Raw genomic sequence first — 13,862 nt, 5'->3', positions numbered from 1 at the left:
GCGTCTCTGAGCTCCGCAACACTTATACTTGCTTACCACATCAGGCGGTTTGGCGAGGGTCTGGCCGAGAAGGTAATGTCCGGTTTCTAAGGAACACATTTGTAAGGCAGACACTGACAGTCGGGAGTCCCGCCTTCAAAGGCCCACATCATGGGCAGTCCAGCATACAACTGCTTGATTCATGCAACGCTTGCGTAGACCTTTCAAAGTCATGAAAACCGTGCGGAAAACTTAAGATACGTACCTAATGTCACCGAATATCTGACTTATAAAGTCGAGCTACATTCGTTGTGCATTCTTAGCTTCCTACTCACATTCCACAGACTGATCTCATCATCCCAAAGACGCATCACCGCCGAACCCAACGACCATCTCAAAATGTCCAAAATTTTCACCATCTTCGGGGCCACAGGCTACCAGGGCGGCTCCGTCGTGAGAGCAGCCCTCGCCGACGCCGTTCTATCGAAGGAGTTCAAGATTCGAGGCATCACTCGGGACGTCTCCAAGCCCGCAGCTCAAGCTTTAGCCAGCAAGGGCGTCGAAGTTGTTTCTGTATGACCATCCCCCGTTTCTCTTGACATGCCTTTGCGATATACCAACAGCTAACATTAAAAAGGCCGTCATGAGTTCAAAGGCCTCTCTTTCCGAGGCGATCAAGGGCTCCCACACCGTCTTCTTCGTCACCACGCCCAACTTCATGGGCGGGGCCAGCGAAGAGCAGCTTCACGGCAAGAACGTAGCAGACGTTGCGGCCGAGGCTGGCGTCAAGCATCTCATCTACTCGTCTCTGCTGCATGTTACGGAGACCACCAATGGTCGCCTCAAGCACGTCGTCCACTTTGATGACAAGGCCGTGGTTGAGCGCTACATCCGCGTCAAGGGTATCCCCAGCTCCTTTGTCCTCCCGGGTTACTTCATGAACAACTTCACCGCTCTAAAGATGATTCGTAAGGGTGAGGACGGCATCTATAACCTGGCTTACCCGGTTAGCGACAAGGCCAAGTTCCCTCTCATTGATACCGAGTCCGATATTGGTAAGTAACTCCTAAGATGGTTTGCCCTTGCCTAAGCACATAAATCGACTTGCCTGATTGGATGCCGACGAACCCTTCTCACAGGCAAGTACGTCGTCGCAGCCATCCGCAACGAGAGCAGCGTCCTTGGCAAGCAGATCCTGGCAGCCGAGGACTACTACACGCCTACGCGAATCATTGCCGAGTTTGAGCAAGTCACTGGCAAGACGGCCCGTTTCGTGCCCATCGACGCTGCGACGTACAAGACTTTCTTTGCTGGCCCGATGGCCGCCATGGCCGACGAGATGCTCGAGAACCACCTCTTCATCGACGAACCCGGTTACTATGCTGGCAAGGACTTGAAGGAGAGCCAGGAGCTTCTGGCTGGCGTGGGATTGAAGGCGGTTACTTGGAAGGAGTTCTTGGAGGCGAACAAGGCTGCTTTCCAGTAGTTTGATACCGGAAACCTCGATTTTGGATGATACATTTGTCAAAGAGGTGTGGCAACAACCTTGATTTGGATTCCAATTGCTATTCGTCGACTTTACTACCTAAATACCGACCATGTCAGATTCTTCTAATTGTTGGATTCACAGGTGGAAAAGGAAATACTCGAGTATCGTGGGTAGCAACGATCACCGACTGTAGTGGTGATATTGCTTGTTCTTGTTGTTCTTGAGTGGAAGTCTAACCAGGTGCCAGCGGCGGCAGGAAGTCTGGGGTATACCACCCTCGTGTGGCTGAGCCACACGGACCACCGTGGCTGGAACGGACCGCGGCAGCAACCTCCTGCTGCCTAATGTAGGCCTATTCCAACACTAATGAATTATTTGCCCGCCGACTCCTTGTCCTAATCTCAGGTCTTATGCAGTGACGAAAAGTCGGTATACCTCCCCGCTTTCGATAGCTGCTCGGTCCGCGGCGACATGTTCGAACCATCTAGACGTAGATCGGGGGGCACAACCTTCAACTCCCTCCGCTCGAGCGCGCGAGAATGTTCCAGTAGAAACCTCACCATCCAAACATCGAGCTTGTAAGACTCTAGAGTAAACAGACAGATGCTTTGAAAGAACTTCAGTCTATGTATCTGTATTATAAAGGTTAGTCCACGGTCAGAGAACCTCGGCATGGGTCGCACGAGAACTAAGAAGAGCCGTACCATTGCTTCCGTTGCTGGCCAATACCGCCGAAGTTCCATCAAAGCGTCGAAATTCGAGTCCAGCTTCTCGCGAGCATCTGGAAGCTCTTGGAGGTCACCAAAGAGGAGAACGTGGACCAACACGGACGACGATACGGCAGCCATATGCCCGATAGTTGGATACTCGACTGCGGAGCCGCTCATCTGGCGAGAGAGGCGGAGCAGGTTGCTGAATGACGATGCGTGGTACTTGCACTGTTTGGTGTAGTTGTTGTGTGGGGCAAGAACGGTGCGCTCATGATAGCCTTCGAGGAAGTGAAAGTAAAGCAAGGTTGTGAAATGATGGTATGTCAAATGCAAAGCAAGAAACTGCCTGGCCACATTCTTTTGTAGATGGGCACCAAGATTCTCCACATTCATCTTCAATTCGGAAGGGAGACCAATTTGCCAGGAGTCTAACTGATCTTCGAGACCAACCACACGTAGTTCGATTTCAGACACCGATAGTTGCCCTTTGGCGATGCGACGGTTGAGATCCTGGATCGGAGCAAAACAACTCACGAGGCGAAGCATGTAAGCCCAAATACCAGATTTCCGACTGAAAGTAGAGATGGTATCCTGGTCCTCTGGTAAAAGGGCGTGGTACGCATGCTCGTCCATGGGCGGGATACTCTCGCATGGATCCTCGGCGTCGTCCAACCTGCAGCGGATGCCCAGGCCGGAAGAACACCACCGTTCTGCGATGTACAGTGACCACCATACCCTTCTTGAGGTTTCGTCGATAGTATGAGAGGTGCTGGAGGTACATCTCGGTTCAATCTTTAGGATTCCGATCATGCTGATTGCGATGCCTTGTGGCCTCAGACTCGCTCGTCAGACTGGTTCACCATCACGAATGCCTGAAAGGGAATCACAGATAAGCAGAAACTCACCCACATACAGCGCCTCAGAGGATGGCTGGCAGTTACCAGAGCTCAGCATCGCCAGAAGGATACAAGTCTGAACGTTCTCGATGCAAATATTCTCCAGGTCCGCATGTAGCAAACGCTTCGCCTCTGCCGCCAGCTGCCCCTCTTTATCTCGAAGCTCCGCTTGACTGGAGAACTTGGAGCCTATTGCGCATATTGCATGTAGCAACAATGGCTTCAATGTCTTGTTGGAGACTTGGGCTCGAAGGGTCGCTGGGTGGAAGATGCTGTGGCATCCGCCGTGGATTCTGGTGAGATAGTGTTCAACGAGTTCCCTGACTGCATCTTCTGATAGGATCGCACAAGGCGGGCCTTCAGTGCTTTGCAATTTGGGAGTCTCGGGTTGAGGCTCGAAGATCGGCGCTGGGGTTGAGGTGGCAGCGCTACATCGTAGACGTCGCTTGCGGCATGGCTCACACCCTTCACCGGGATCTTTCCGAGCGCATTTGCGCTTGGACTGGCGAGATTGACGACATGCCCTCAGGGCTTTCATTTCCAATCAATGGCGTTGTGTTTGACTGAGAGAGGATCGAGTCTCACAGCAAACGACTCGAACAACTCACATACTAACGTTGAAGAGGACATAGCCGGGTTTATAAGCAAACCGGACCACGGACATTGGCGGGGCTCATTGGCTGATTGCTGAACCCTCCCGGCCCCGCTCCGGTGTAAGTAGGTGCAGGGATCGGAGTCCTAGTTATCTGATAGGTCAACTCATCTGACAAAGCGGATGCCAGTCCACTCTCCGGCATAGCTGGTGTAGTCGCGATGGATAGCTGCGCCTGAGAAGTCGAGATCATGCTTACCATGGCCTGTTTCTGACGTTTTATTCCGAGAGTGCGATGCTCATCGCGCTCCAATGTTATTGGGACTGGAGTTGGGTTGACATACTACCGGATTCCTCGAGCATAATAAGTGTCCGGCAAACCCATTTCGGTTCGTCTCATTTTACTTCGAAGTTCATGTCCATTCTACTTGTCAACTCAAGTGTCAGGTATCTTATACACCCGCCATCATGTCAACTCTCTTAGACCCGATTACTGTTGGCGGAAAGCTGTCCCTCCGGAACCGTGTGGTGATGGGCTCAATGACTCGAAACCGATGCATCAACGATGGTAAACCGGGTCCGGCGCAGGTCAAGCACTATGTAGATAGGGCTCGAGATGGCGCCGGTCTCATCGTAGTCGAAGGCATATTTGTCGATTGGACCGGGTGCGACTGGAGTTTCGCCCCTTTCATGATCACATCCGAACACGCCCAGGCATGGCGAGTGGTCACTGATGCCGTTCATGAGGTTGGGGGCAAGATCTTCTTTCAAGCATGGCATGCAGGCCTGTGCCAGCATGACGAGATGCCAATCATGAAGAAGCATGGTGGTGTTGTTCTGGCTCCTTCTGCCGTCAAAGCCAATGCCGGGAAGTATCGAGACTTGCCAGGAAAGCCTGTAAGTAGAACAGGTGGCGACTGAACGCGTTCTGACCTGGTGCTGACGAGGTTACACTGCAGGGACACACCCACAACGTCGTTGCAATCGAAGACCCGAAAGATGTGATTGAGACATATCGAAACTCGTGTCGTTTGGCCAAACAGGCTGGGTTCGACGGCGTCGAGTTGCTTGCTCAGGGGTATGTACTCACAAACATGATCATAAGGCCACGAAATTTGCTTCAAGCTGAACAATGACAGCGGATACCTGCCTCATTAATTCCTTAACAGGTAACAGGCTTGTATAACCCTCATTCACAGCATTAGCTAACTCGCAGACACCAGTCGCGTCAACAGGAGAACCGATGCCTATGGCGGCTCCGTCGAAAACAGATGCCGCTTCGTAATCGAGCTCACCGAAGCCTTGGCTACGATCTTTGACGGCCCCGAATTCGTTTGCGTCAAGTTGAACCCCACTGACTTCTATAATGACTCAGTTGTCACTTTTGAAGAGATGAAGCAAACTTACACCTACCTGATCAAGGAACTCGTCCGCCGCAAGGTTGGAATCATCAACCTTTCTCGCAGAGGGGCTGATGCCACCGCCGGCATCGGCGACTTCTTTGGACACGACGGTCGGCCTGAAGGCTATGGTCTACCCGAGGGGTACGATCCCGTTCTCGACTTTGGGAGCCTCGTCAAGTTTCCTGTTAGTGCTTCGCTGCTAATGGCGAATCATGATTACACCGGAGGAGGCCGATCATCTAATCAAGGAAGAGAAGTTGGACTTGCTCACTTTTGGTAGACCGTTCATCTACAACCCGGTAAGAATATCTGCAGTCTTTCGATCACGCTTTCTGATCCCTGGCCAGGATATCGTCAACAGAATCAGGCATGGCATTGCGTTTGCAGAAAATGATCGGGGCAACACAGTCTTCTATGGTCCTTATCAGACTCCAGATGAGAACTACAACGACTGGCCCGCTGCCCGCATCTGCCCGAAACCCAACGCTTGAGTAAGGTTTGGGGCTGGCTAGGAATTTGGAAGTTCTAGCTTCAGTATAGAAATAACCTGGGTAAATAGTCGGGGAAACTTGTAAACAGGGCCAGCAACTGTCAATCCAGGATTAGTGAGTCAAAGGAAACAATTTGTTCTTCGTAACGTATAGACTAATCTCAATGCTTGATTTGAAGCTTCGGTCAAACATCTTTCCTTATCCGTAACAGACAAGTTTCAAGCCTGAGGTGATGTCTTAGGTAGAACCTTGACATGCTTCCTGGCCCTAGGGCACACAACTGACCTCCGTTTCAAGCACATCAAGCGGCCATGCGAGTGCATCTTGCCAGTAACTACCCAAATGCCTGGCAATAGCGCGGATGATGAAGGCGCCAGCGTCGGCAAATGGCCAAAAGCCGCGACAGTGGTGCAGTAAAACGCCGTAGTGAGCGAGAATGATGAGGGCCTCGGGACGATGCTTCCGCAGCATGTCAACAAAGCCAACTGGAACCTTGACCGAGAACGTCGAGGCGGCTTGGGAGAAGTCCTCTTCGTCGAGGACGCGGCAAATGTCAAAGCACCACTGCAAAAGCTCAATGACTTCGCGACACGCTCCTATGCTCGCTTCACTGAAGTCAGAGTCATCCAGGAGGCGTCTCAGGGGCCCACACTCGTCACCCGTAGGACCCATTTTCTTTGCAGCCTCGAGGATGATATTGAGGAAGGGCGAGATCTCGGTGTTTTGTAGATAGTTCCGGGCAGGCGGGGTGACGGAGGTGACGCCGCGGTTGAGATTGAAGCATTCGACCAGGCGGTCGATAAAGGACTTGAAGTCGGATCGATAGTGAGCGAGGGTATCGGCGAGAACATGTCTCCCTAGAATGGCGGAGAAGAGGAACCGAGGGACGGCGGTAGCTTTGTCGTCCTTGGGCACAGTCTCTGTGAGACGCGTAAAGGAAGAGAGAGCTCGGTTTTGGAGCTCTGTGGCAAGATGTCGGAGATGGGCGGCTGAGCCAGGATAGAGATGGATCATGTGAAAAGCTGTGAAGGCGAGGACCTCGTCGAGAAGGTAGGGCGAGTCGACGGCGCGGCGGACGGCAATGTCGACGGCGCTCCGGGCTGGGCCAGTGAAGTTTGGGACTGAGCTTGCATGGTGGAGCGGAATCATGTGCTGTGGTGTGTAGATCGCTTCCGAGGGGACGTTTGGCGTACCTAGTATTGCTAAGGCGGCATGACAGTCCAGAGATGGAGGAGCGTGAATGCCGCTCAGCAGCATGGGTGAAGCCCCAGATAGAGTCTGGTGAGAATTGATGTCGAGGCCGACCACGGCCGGCACGTCTACTTGCCTCGATGGCAAACAATAAGACGGTTGGTCTGGTGCATGTGTGACTTCGGAGTAATTGTCTTGTTGATGAAGAGGCTGTGAGGGTAGCTGTGCGCACTCAATCATCACATTCGCGTCGTTATTTGCATTGCTGTGACTGCTTGCTCTAGAGCCATGTGACAGCGATCGGACGTTCCGTACCAGTGAACCCTGTGGCTTCTCGCTTTGCAGTTGAAGTTGCTCTTGTCTGCGCTTCTGCTTGCTCACCTTTGGCGGTGGGAAGAAGCACGCGCGCTCTGCGACTTCGCAGTTCGCACACGAGGGCTGGCGCTCGTCGCAGCGGATGTGACGGCGTTTGCATTCCGCGCAACCATTCCGAGATTTCTTGTGCGAACGACGAGTTTCTTGAGTCCTAGGGCTCGCATTTCCAGCGTCGCTCGAATCGTTGTGACGCGTCGAGGCGCGAGTTTGTCGAACCATCAAGGGTGGTCGGGCGTGACCGTTGTCGCGCGGGGTGGCATTCAAGTCAATCACTCTTCCCCCGTGGAACGCGCGGGTCTGAATCCCAGTACCCCCTTTATGCTATCGGCATTCGCGATTCGTGAAAGCGCGTCTTTGTATCTTGATGCGTTCTAGACAACCAGTCTCCCCATGCATGAGTAGTAGGCTAACCGACAGTACTAATAGTGTTGACTTTCATTCGGAGACGCAGTGCTATCAAGACAACCACGAAAGGCAAATTCCTTGACAAACAGAACAGGTTTGGCATTTCAGCCCCCGTACGCAGGCTGCAAACATCACAGCACAGCCCCACCCATTTGACCGCATAGCCACATCCTCTCAGCAAAACAGCCATGCTTAGCTAGTCTTCCATAAAATGTACTAAAATCTTAGTCATAACATAAAGAGAAAGAGGACTCAGAGAAGTTGGAAACATAAATCTTTTGTGACCAAATAGCATTAAATATTATCTTCATTCGAGTGTCTTTCTGAATGGGACTCCATGAGTAGGTAGGTAGGTTGTGACTTCTGATACATTAGCCATGTGGGCTTGGGTGTACTCAAGCTGGGAAACAAAGCTTGGCCTGGATATCGCGAGTAGCCAACACGATCATAAAGTGCAAAGCATCATCGCAAGTACTCAAGTGAGGGGATATGTGATTGAGGTTGGGTACTATCCTACTTATCTAAAGAGCAGGTTTCCTCGCCAGATAGTCCTGCTGGATACTAGTAGTATCAAATGTCAGCACACTTGATGGTTCCGCAACGGACATAAGACCGGACTTGACGACGTAGAGGCAAATTAACCTTACTTGCCAAACGACCCACCAGCCGCAGCCCAGGAATGGGGCAGGGAAAAGTCCTTACGCTTGGAGTTCCTCTGTGAGTAGAGTATCCCGCAACGGTAACCATTGACTACTACCCAAATAGGCAATTACCTCCTCGGCGCTACTTAGTTACAAGCATGGAACAGCACTCCGACTTCTTGGTAAGAGCATAGCCATCCTCCAGCACTCCATGCAGGGAGTCTGAATTTGACTCTGGACACAACATTCGAGAGAGAGTAGCTTCTCTCATCCCCGCCTACAATTTGCACGAACTAACAAGTGGCCTTTTGATCTGACGTATGCTAATAGTGGAGAGTTTACGGCAAGATGGGCGCTATTTTCGAGGGAGTTTTTGAAAGCGAGGAGAAGTGTGATGTCTACGGTACCAACGCCTCACTGAGGGATTCATATGTCTTGACGATTTTCATGCTGTGGCCCTGGACTACAAGAATACATACCGTGTTTACCTCTTGCCTTACACTTGTGCTGAAAGGAAGATGAAACATAGCAGCGCCGTCGTGAGTTTCCTGCATTCTTGCTACAGGTTTGATGCTCCGGCGAGGCTAAGGCCACTATCATCCTCGGCCGAAAGCAGCCGCCATCATTGCCGACAACAAGGCCTCGAAGCTGTTCAAGATTCCGAACAGCTGCAATAGGCGGGTCCGGTAACTTCGGCAGTAGCCAATACAAGTCTCGGCGGATACACCGACAGAAATTCGCGCATGTCGTCGTTGTGGTTCCTGACTTGACTTGGTTGCGTCTACCCACCAGGGAGATAGGTAACGGCGTGGCATGTAAAGACTTGGCATGTATCTCTGGTGTAGTCAGGGGTCTAATATCTTCTACATAAGCTTCTCTGTTTTATGTAGCTACAGGTGTTCAGTTCCCATGGAATAGCTTCACCTCTCATCTCCGGCTCCTTACTTCTCCAACATTTTTGCCTGACCAGCCGCGACTACAGCTGAAGGCATACTTTCTCAAATTCGCTTATCAGACGAGCAAAGGCTTCGCGATGGTCAAACCAAGCGTTGTGGGCTTGTTAGCTCACACTATTGCCTTGGCTCAACTCGTTGATGGCATGGCAGACTTTCAGCAGCACTGCGAATCCTTCACGTCTTCAGCTGGCGGTATCTCTTTTACGCCGGAGTACCTCACATCCGGAACGGAGCTCGATATCACGGAAGCCGATGCCACGTGCGGCATCTTCACCCAGTCCGTGTCGGTCAATCTCTGCCGCATCACGGCTCAAGTTCCTACTTCGAACCGTTCCGGATTCTGGTTTGAGGCGTGGCTGCCCGAAGACTGGTCCGGGAGGTTCCTTGCAACGGGTAACGGCGGATTAGGCGGGTGTATCCAGTACTACGATGTCGAATATAGTGCGTCGCTCGGATTTGCAACCATCGCGACAAACAATGGTCACCAGGGGTACACCGGAGCCCCCTTTCTCCACAATCTCGACGTCATTCAGGACTTTGCCTACCGCTCCATCCAGAATGGGGCTACCGTCGGCAAAGAAATCATTTAAGAATTTTACGGAGAGTCCCACGACAAGAGCTGCTACCTCGGATGCTCTACTGGTGGACGCCAAGGGTTAAAGGCAGTCCAGTCTTTTCCTGACCTGTTTGATGGTGTCGTAGTCGGAGCTCTTGCTATTGCGTGGAACAACCTCACGTCATGGGCTACTCAGTTTTATCCTCTGCTCGGAACGCCTGAGTCTGCGACTTTTATTCCTCTAGACATGTGGCCTACTGTTCATCAGGATATTCTGAACCAGTGTGATCAGCTCGATGGCGTTGCTGACGGTATTTTCGAGTCGCCTGATCTTTGCAATTACAACGCCGACGGCCTTCTATGCACTGAGGCTCAAAGCACCAGCTGCCTTACAAGTACACAACTTCAGACGCTGAAGAGTATTTACTCACCCGTCCTGGACGCGGTTGGAAGCCTGGTTTACCCTAAGATGCAGCTCGGATCCGAGTTTACCGGAGCGGTGGATAGTTACTTTTCCGGAGCAGTCTCACCTGTGTCAGACTGGTGGCGTTATGCCATTTTCAACGACTCCAACTGGGATGCCATGACTCTACGACCCGAAAACTACACTGTCGCTTCCGGCCTCAACCATTTCAATGTCGACACTTGGGAAGGTGATCTATCGGCTTTCCAGAACCGCGGCGGCAAGCTTCTCCATTGGCATGGTTTTGCCGATGGTGTTCTATCGAGCGAGAATTCCCCCCGATACTACGAACACGTCTCGCAAACCATGGGCATGAACTCAGAGGCCCTTGACGAGTTTTACCGCTTCTTCCGTATCTCTGGCATGTCTCATTGCGGTAGCGGCAATGGGGCAACGTTTATTGGCCACCAGCCTGCAAGCACTGCCAGTCTGGTACCGGAGGAAAACGTGCTGATGGCGATGGTGCGATGGGTTGAATATGAAGTGGCCCCTAATACCATCATGGGTACCAGGTATATCAACGGCACCAGTGATAGTGGTGTTGATTTCAGAAGGAGGCATTGCAGGTGGCCTTACCACAATGTGTATCAAGGCTCTGGTGATTACAAAGATCCTGACACTTGGAAGTGTGTGCTATAAGCTAAGACGAATCTTCCCAGCTGGTGCGTGGTTGTACCTTAGTCAAAGAGACACCTTGAACAATAGTACTCACACTCTTTTATGATTTGACCGCTTGCTGTTTTTTGTTGTGAAAGACCGGTCTTGAGATGAATACCCAATGACCTGCCGCCTCAGGCAGTCAACAAGCCTGGTTCCGGGCTGCAGCTCAAATAGGACCAGAAGTTGATCCGTCCCGCAGCTCCGATGTACCTTCCTCTTTCATTACTGTTGGTATCCCTATCACAGGGAATTTGGTTCGAACCGTAGGGTCTTGGGGGTGACGAAGTATCAATATCTCTGTATTGATTGATTCTGCGTAAGGAGTAGAAGGGAGATTCCAATCGGAGGTTGGGTGGACCGTCGAGGAGTAATTGTACCCTCTCAAGGTGGGCCCTGCTCTACCCTTACTCACGGTCGAATTGGGCTTCCAATCCGACAATTACCGTCCCAACCTAGTGAACCATCGCCACAATTTTCATTTTGTCACCTCATTCACCAGATGGTCAATCTAGGACGAACAATCCCAACAAAGCTATTGAAGCACAAAGAAAAGTGTCCACAATGGGAGGCTTGCTCGAAACAATTGTCAGTTCTTTTTTACCTTTTACCAAAATTAGCGAGCATCTCACCTAACTTGAAGGCTCACAGGATATTTCACTCTACACAGAGTTATTTGGTCCTGTTCCAATCTGAAGGAAAGGACTGAAGGGAGACCGCGTCGTCTTATGGTTGGAATCAGTGTCTTTCCCAGCTTCACCTCTTTCACACCCTTCACATCCTCAGACCTACTTGTCACTTCTCGTTGCACGACTAAGCACACCGAAAGTGTACTTCTATGATGGCCGCGGTCTCACGGCTTATTACGACGTGTCAGTCGTACAAACTCTCAACGAATTGCCTCATTGGACGAATAGAAGCTCCGGGTGCGCTCGCCACCAGAGCCGCCTGGAGGGTATGCCTCCCATCGACCAAATGGGAGTGGAGGTGCCATTGAGAGCCCACCGGATGGGTGGGATATTTGGTTCAATTTACTAGGCAGAGATTTCTCTGCCTAGTTATTCTTCGGTTGAGAAGCCTGCCTTCACCTCCACCGAATTTCAATAAAAACATCGACAGCAACATACCAAACCACAATCATGGGGTCATTCCGCAGCGTAAGCCCGATCCCATCAGATGCCTTGGCATTCCACTAATCATTCGTTTACTCGCTAGGTCATCGCCGAAGACGAAGTCTTGAAGGGATTCGAGAGAGTCGGCACCGTCACCGTTGAGGAGCCCGAGAAACCTCTCCTCAACTACAAGCCGGAGGAGGACATGCGCTCGTGGAAGAACCAGAGCCCCATTTTCCTCGCGCAGCTGCAGCTCTTTCTTGAGGTAAGCGACTTCCGCAATCAAGGGCCCCCAATTGACCTTGGTCATCATGCTAGTTTTATTGTCATCAGGCTCTCGTCGCAGCTCATGACGAGGCCGAAGACTGTATTACCGACCTCGATATCGGAGGTGATTCCTACCTCGCCAAGAGGCGGCGCCGCCGCAAGCGCGTCAAGTACACGAAGGGACTTGCGGTCTACAAGAACCAAAGCAAGGCGGTACTCGAGATCGAAATGAGAGTCATCCGGGGCGGTAACATGGGAGAGGCCCTCCAGGCAGCTTTCGATCGTGTTCAAACTGCTCTCATCGAGAACATGGTGCGCGTCAATTTGCTGTTGAGCATGCTCTGAGTGAGCCTCTTTGGCCTCGGGCTCTGGCTTTTGGTGGATGAGAACTTTGAATGGGACGCTCGGCCGGAAGAGCCCAGCAACGAATTCACAATGGGAGGATTCGACATTGAGTAATGACTAGCAACCGTGGCCCGAAAGGAACCCGCGAGGATAAATGCGATGAAATACCAACAGGACCACGGAACGATGCTATATGTGACAATAGTATGGGACAAGGCTTGTAATTAAGCAGTTGGTCTGGCGGGATGCATCCTAGTTCAACCCGGCGACAGCTGAGTCATATCCCTGACAGAAATACCCTTCCTGTATCCAAAATTCAAGCCCGGGCAGACTTGAGCAAGCCTTCAGCCTTACCGCGGCTGGAATCTTGAATGGTTACTCATTCTATTCTCATTTTTGACAAGCCTTGAAGCCGAAAAGATTTGACAAGAGAAAAAGACATGGCTGTTTAATACGGCTCCAAGAGCCTAAGAGGGTGAGTGTAGCATCAAAGAGCACTTTCCTTGCTAAGCGCTTCCACGTTTGGTACCTGGTCGTTGATCTTACTCTCCTGGTCTTTGGAAAAGTCGCTTACCTTATCTCTCTTCAGGTTCTCATCTTCTCACCTCCAACATACTCGAAAGCTGTGTTTATCTTCTAGAAAGCCAACGGCAATCGATTAGACACACAATTCTCCATCTCCCGCTTCGCCTTTCGCGACCCAAAGAGGTTTATGCGCCCATGTCGTACGTTTAATCGAGTACCACTAGGTGTTTGAAGATGGTCAACTCAAAGAATGTACGTTTCCTTCCAGTGGACCCAGGGCAGGCTCATTGCAAGAACGTCGAGCAAGGAACACTGACGCATCATCAGAGAAATGTCAATCTGCAATCGAACGCCAGCGCATCTAGCAACATGAGCGCACAAGACATAGCGATCATGACGGAACTCATGTCACACGCCCTCGAGAGCCTGGAGATGCGCGACGTCCCCAAACACACCAAAACTGCGGAGGAGTACCAGGCACTCCTGAGGAAGAAAGAAGAGCTCATGGACTTGTATAATGGAGTCTCGCAGAAGCTTAGATTTACCCAACAAAGGCGCGAGGGGGAATCGCAAGCTCGAACGCTCGAAACAGTCGATGTACTTGGAACGGGATTCACAAAGTTGCTCAGGGGCGTTGAGTCTGTTCTGGCACGAGTCATTGTGTGGATTGAGGAGTATGAACACGACAACGGGATCAACACTGGCGTTTCGGAAAACCAATCTGCGCGTAAGGCCTGATTGAAATCCTTTGAGGCGCTCGAGGACACCCCGACACCTACAACGTGGGATTCGCATCGCAAAGCGCGGCG

At 51.5% G+C, this 13,862-nt stretch overlaps 6 protein-coding genes across 6 annotated transcripts; 4 read left to right on the top strand and 2 right to left on the bottom strand.

The window, feature by feature from the left end:
- Nucleotides 1-207: 207 nt before the first annotated feature.
- BDP81DRAFT_442967 (uncharacterized protein) lies at nucleotides 208-1,653 on the top strand. The gene is made up of 3 exons (XM_060591701.1): nucleotides 208-552; nucleotides 617-1,034; nucleotides 1,119-1,653. Exons 1-3 carry the CDS (start codon nucleotides 379-381, stop codon nucleotides 1,463-1,465), a joined length of 939 nt encoding a protein of 312 aa, XP_060437741.1. The 5' UTR covers nucleotides 208-378; the 3' UTR covers nucleotides 1,466-1,653.
- Nucleotides 1,654-1,869: 216 nt separating this feature from the next.
- BDP81DRAFT_387461 (fungal-specific transcription factor domain-containing protein) lies at nucleotides 1,870-3,902 on the bottom strand (the record flags this gene model as incomplete). Its single annotated transcript, XM_060587030.1, has 3 exons — nucleotides 3,084-3,902; nucleotides 2,173-3,002; nucleotides 1,870-2,100 (listed from the first exon to the last, which is right to left on the bottom strand). Exons 1-3 carry the CDS (start codon nucleotides 3,610-3,612, stop codon nucleotides 1,870-1,872), a joined length of 1,590 nt encoding a protein of 529 aa, XP_060437740.1. The 5' UTR covers nucleotides 3,613-3,902.
- A 232-nt stretch (nucleotides 3,903-4,134) lies between these two features.
- Nucleotides 4,135-5,560, top strand: BDP81DRAFT_400907 (uncharacterized protein; the record flags this gene model as incomplete). Its single annotated transcript, XM_060588752.1, has 5 exons — nucleotides 4,135-4,563; nucleotides 4,626-4,744; nucleotides 4,890-5,253; nucleotides 5,318-5,368; nucleotides 5,417-5,560. 5 exons carry the CDS (start codon nucleotides 4,135-4,137, stop codon nucleotides 5,558-5,560), a joined length of 1,107 nt encoding a protein of 368 aa, XP_060437739.1.
- Nucleotides 5,561-5,827: 267 nt separating this feature from the next.
- On the bottom strand, nucleotides 5,828-7,345 carry BDP81DRAFT_336034 (uncharacterized protein; the record flags this gene model as incomplete). Its single annotated transcript, XM_060585889.1, has 2 exons — nucleotides 5,828-6,982; nucleotides 7,133-7,345. The coding sequence occupies 2 exons, from the start codon at nucleotides 7,343-7,345 to the stop codon at nucleotides 5,828-5,830; spliced, it is 1,368 nt and encodes a 455-aa protein (XP_060437738.1).
- A 1,175-nt stretch (nucleotides 7,346-8,520) lies between these two features.
- BDP81DRAFT_466556 (Tannase/feruloyl esterase) lies at nucleotides 8,521-10,786 on the top strand (the record flags this gene model as incomplete). Its single annotated transcript, XM_060594407.1, has 3 exons — nucleotides 8,521-8,575; nucleotides 9,315-9,697; nucleotides 9,734-10,786. The coding sequence occupies 3 exons, from the start codon at nucleotides 8,521-8,523 to the stop codon at nucleotides 10,784-10,786; spliced, it is 1,491 nt and encodes a 496-aa protein (XP_060437737.1).
- A 1,157-nt stretch (nucleotides 10,787-11,943) lies between these two features.
- BDP81DRAFT_455938 (uncharacterized protein) lies at nucleotides 11,944-12,528 on the top strand (the record flags this gene model as incomplete). Its single annotated transcript, XM_060593115.1, has 3 exons — nucleotides 11,944-11,961; nucleotides 12,020-12,181; nucleotides 12,250-12,528. 3 exons carry the CDS (start codon nucleotides 11,944-11,946, stop codon nucleotides 12,526-12,528), a joined length of 459 nt encoding a protein of 152 aa, XP_060437736.1.
- Nucleotides 12,529-13,862: the final 1,334 nt, after the last annotated feature.

Source organism: Colletotrichum phormii (genome assembly GCF_030913505.1).
Source record: "Colletotrichum phormii strain CBS 102054 chromosome Unknown BDP81scaffold_44, whole genome shotgun sequence".
Lineage (NCBI taxonomy): Eukaryota > Fungi > Ascomycota > Sordariomycetes > Glomerellales > Glomerellaceae > Colletotrichum > Colletotrichum phormii.
The sequence above is the reverse complement of the archived record's forward strand: the minus strand, read 5'-3'. Positions and strand labels throughout refer to the sequence as shown.

Coding starts and splice junctions, on each gene's coding strand:
- BDP81DRAFT_442967 (XM_060591701.1), top strand. CDS start 379: ATGTCCAAAATTTTCACCATCTTCGGGGCCACAGGCTACCAGGGCGGC. Junction 553..616: donor AGGGCGTCGAAGTTGTTTCT/GTATGACCATCC, acceptor AACATTAAAAAG/GCCGTCATGAGTTCAAAGGC. Junction 1,035..1,118: donor TGATACCGAGTCCGATATTG/GTAAGTAACTCC, acceptor CCCTTCTCACAG/GCAAGTACGTCGTCGCAGCC.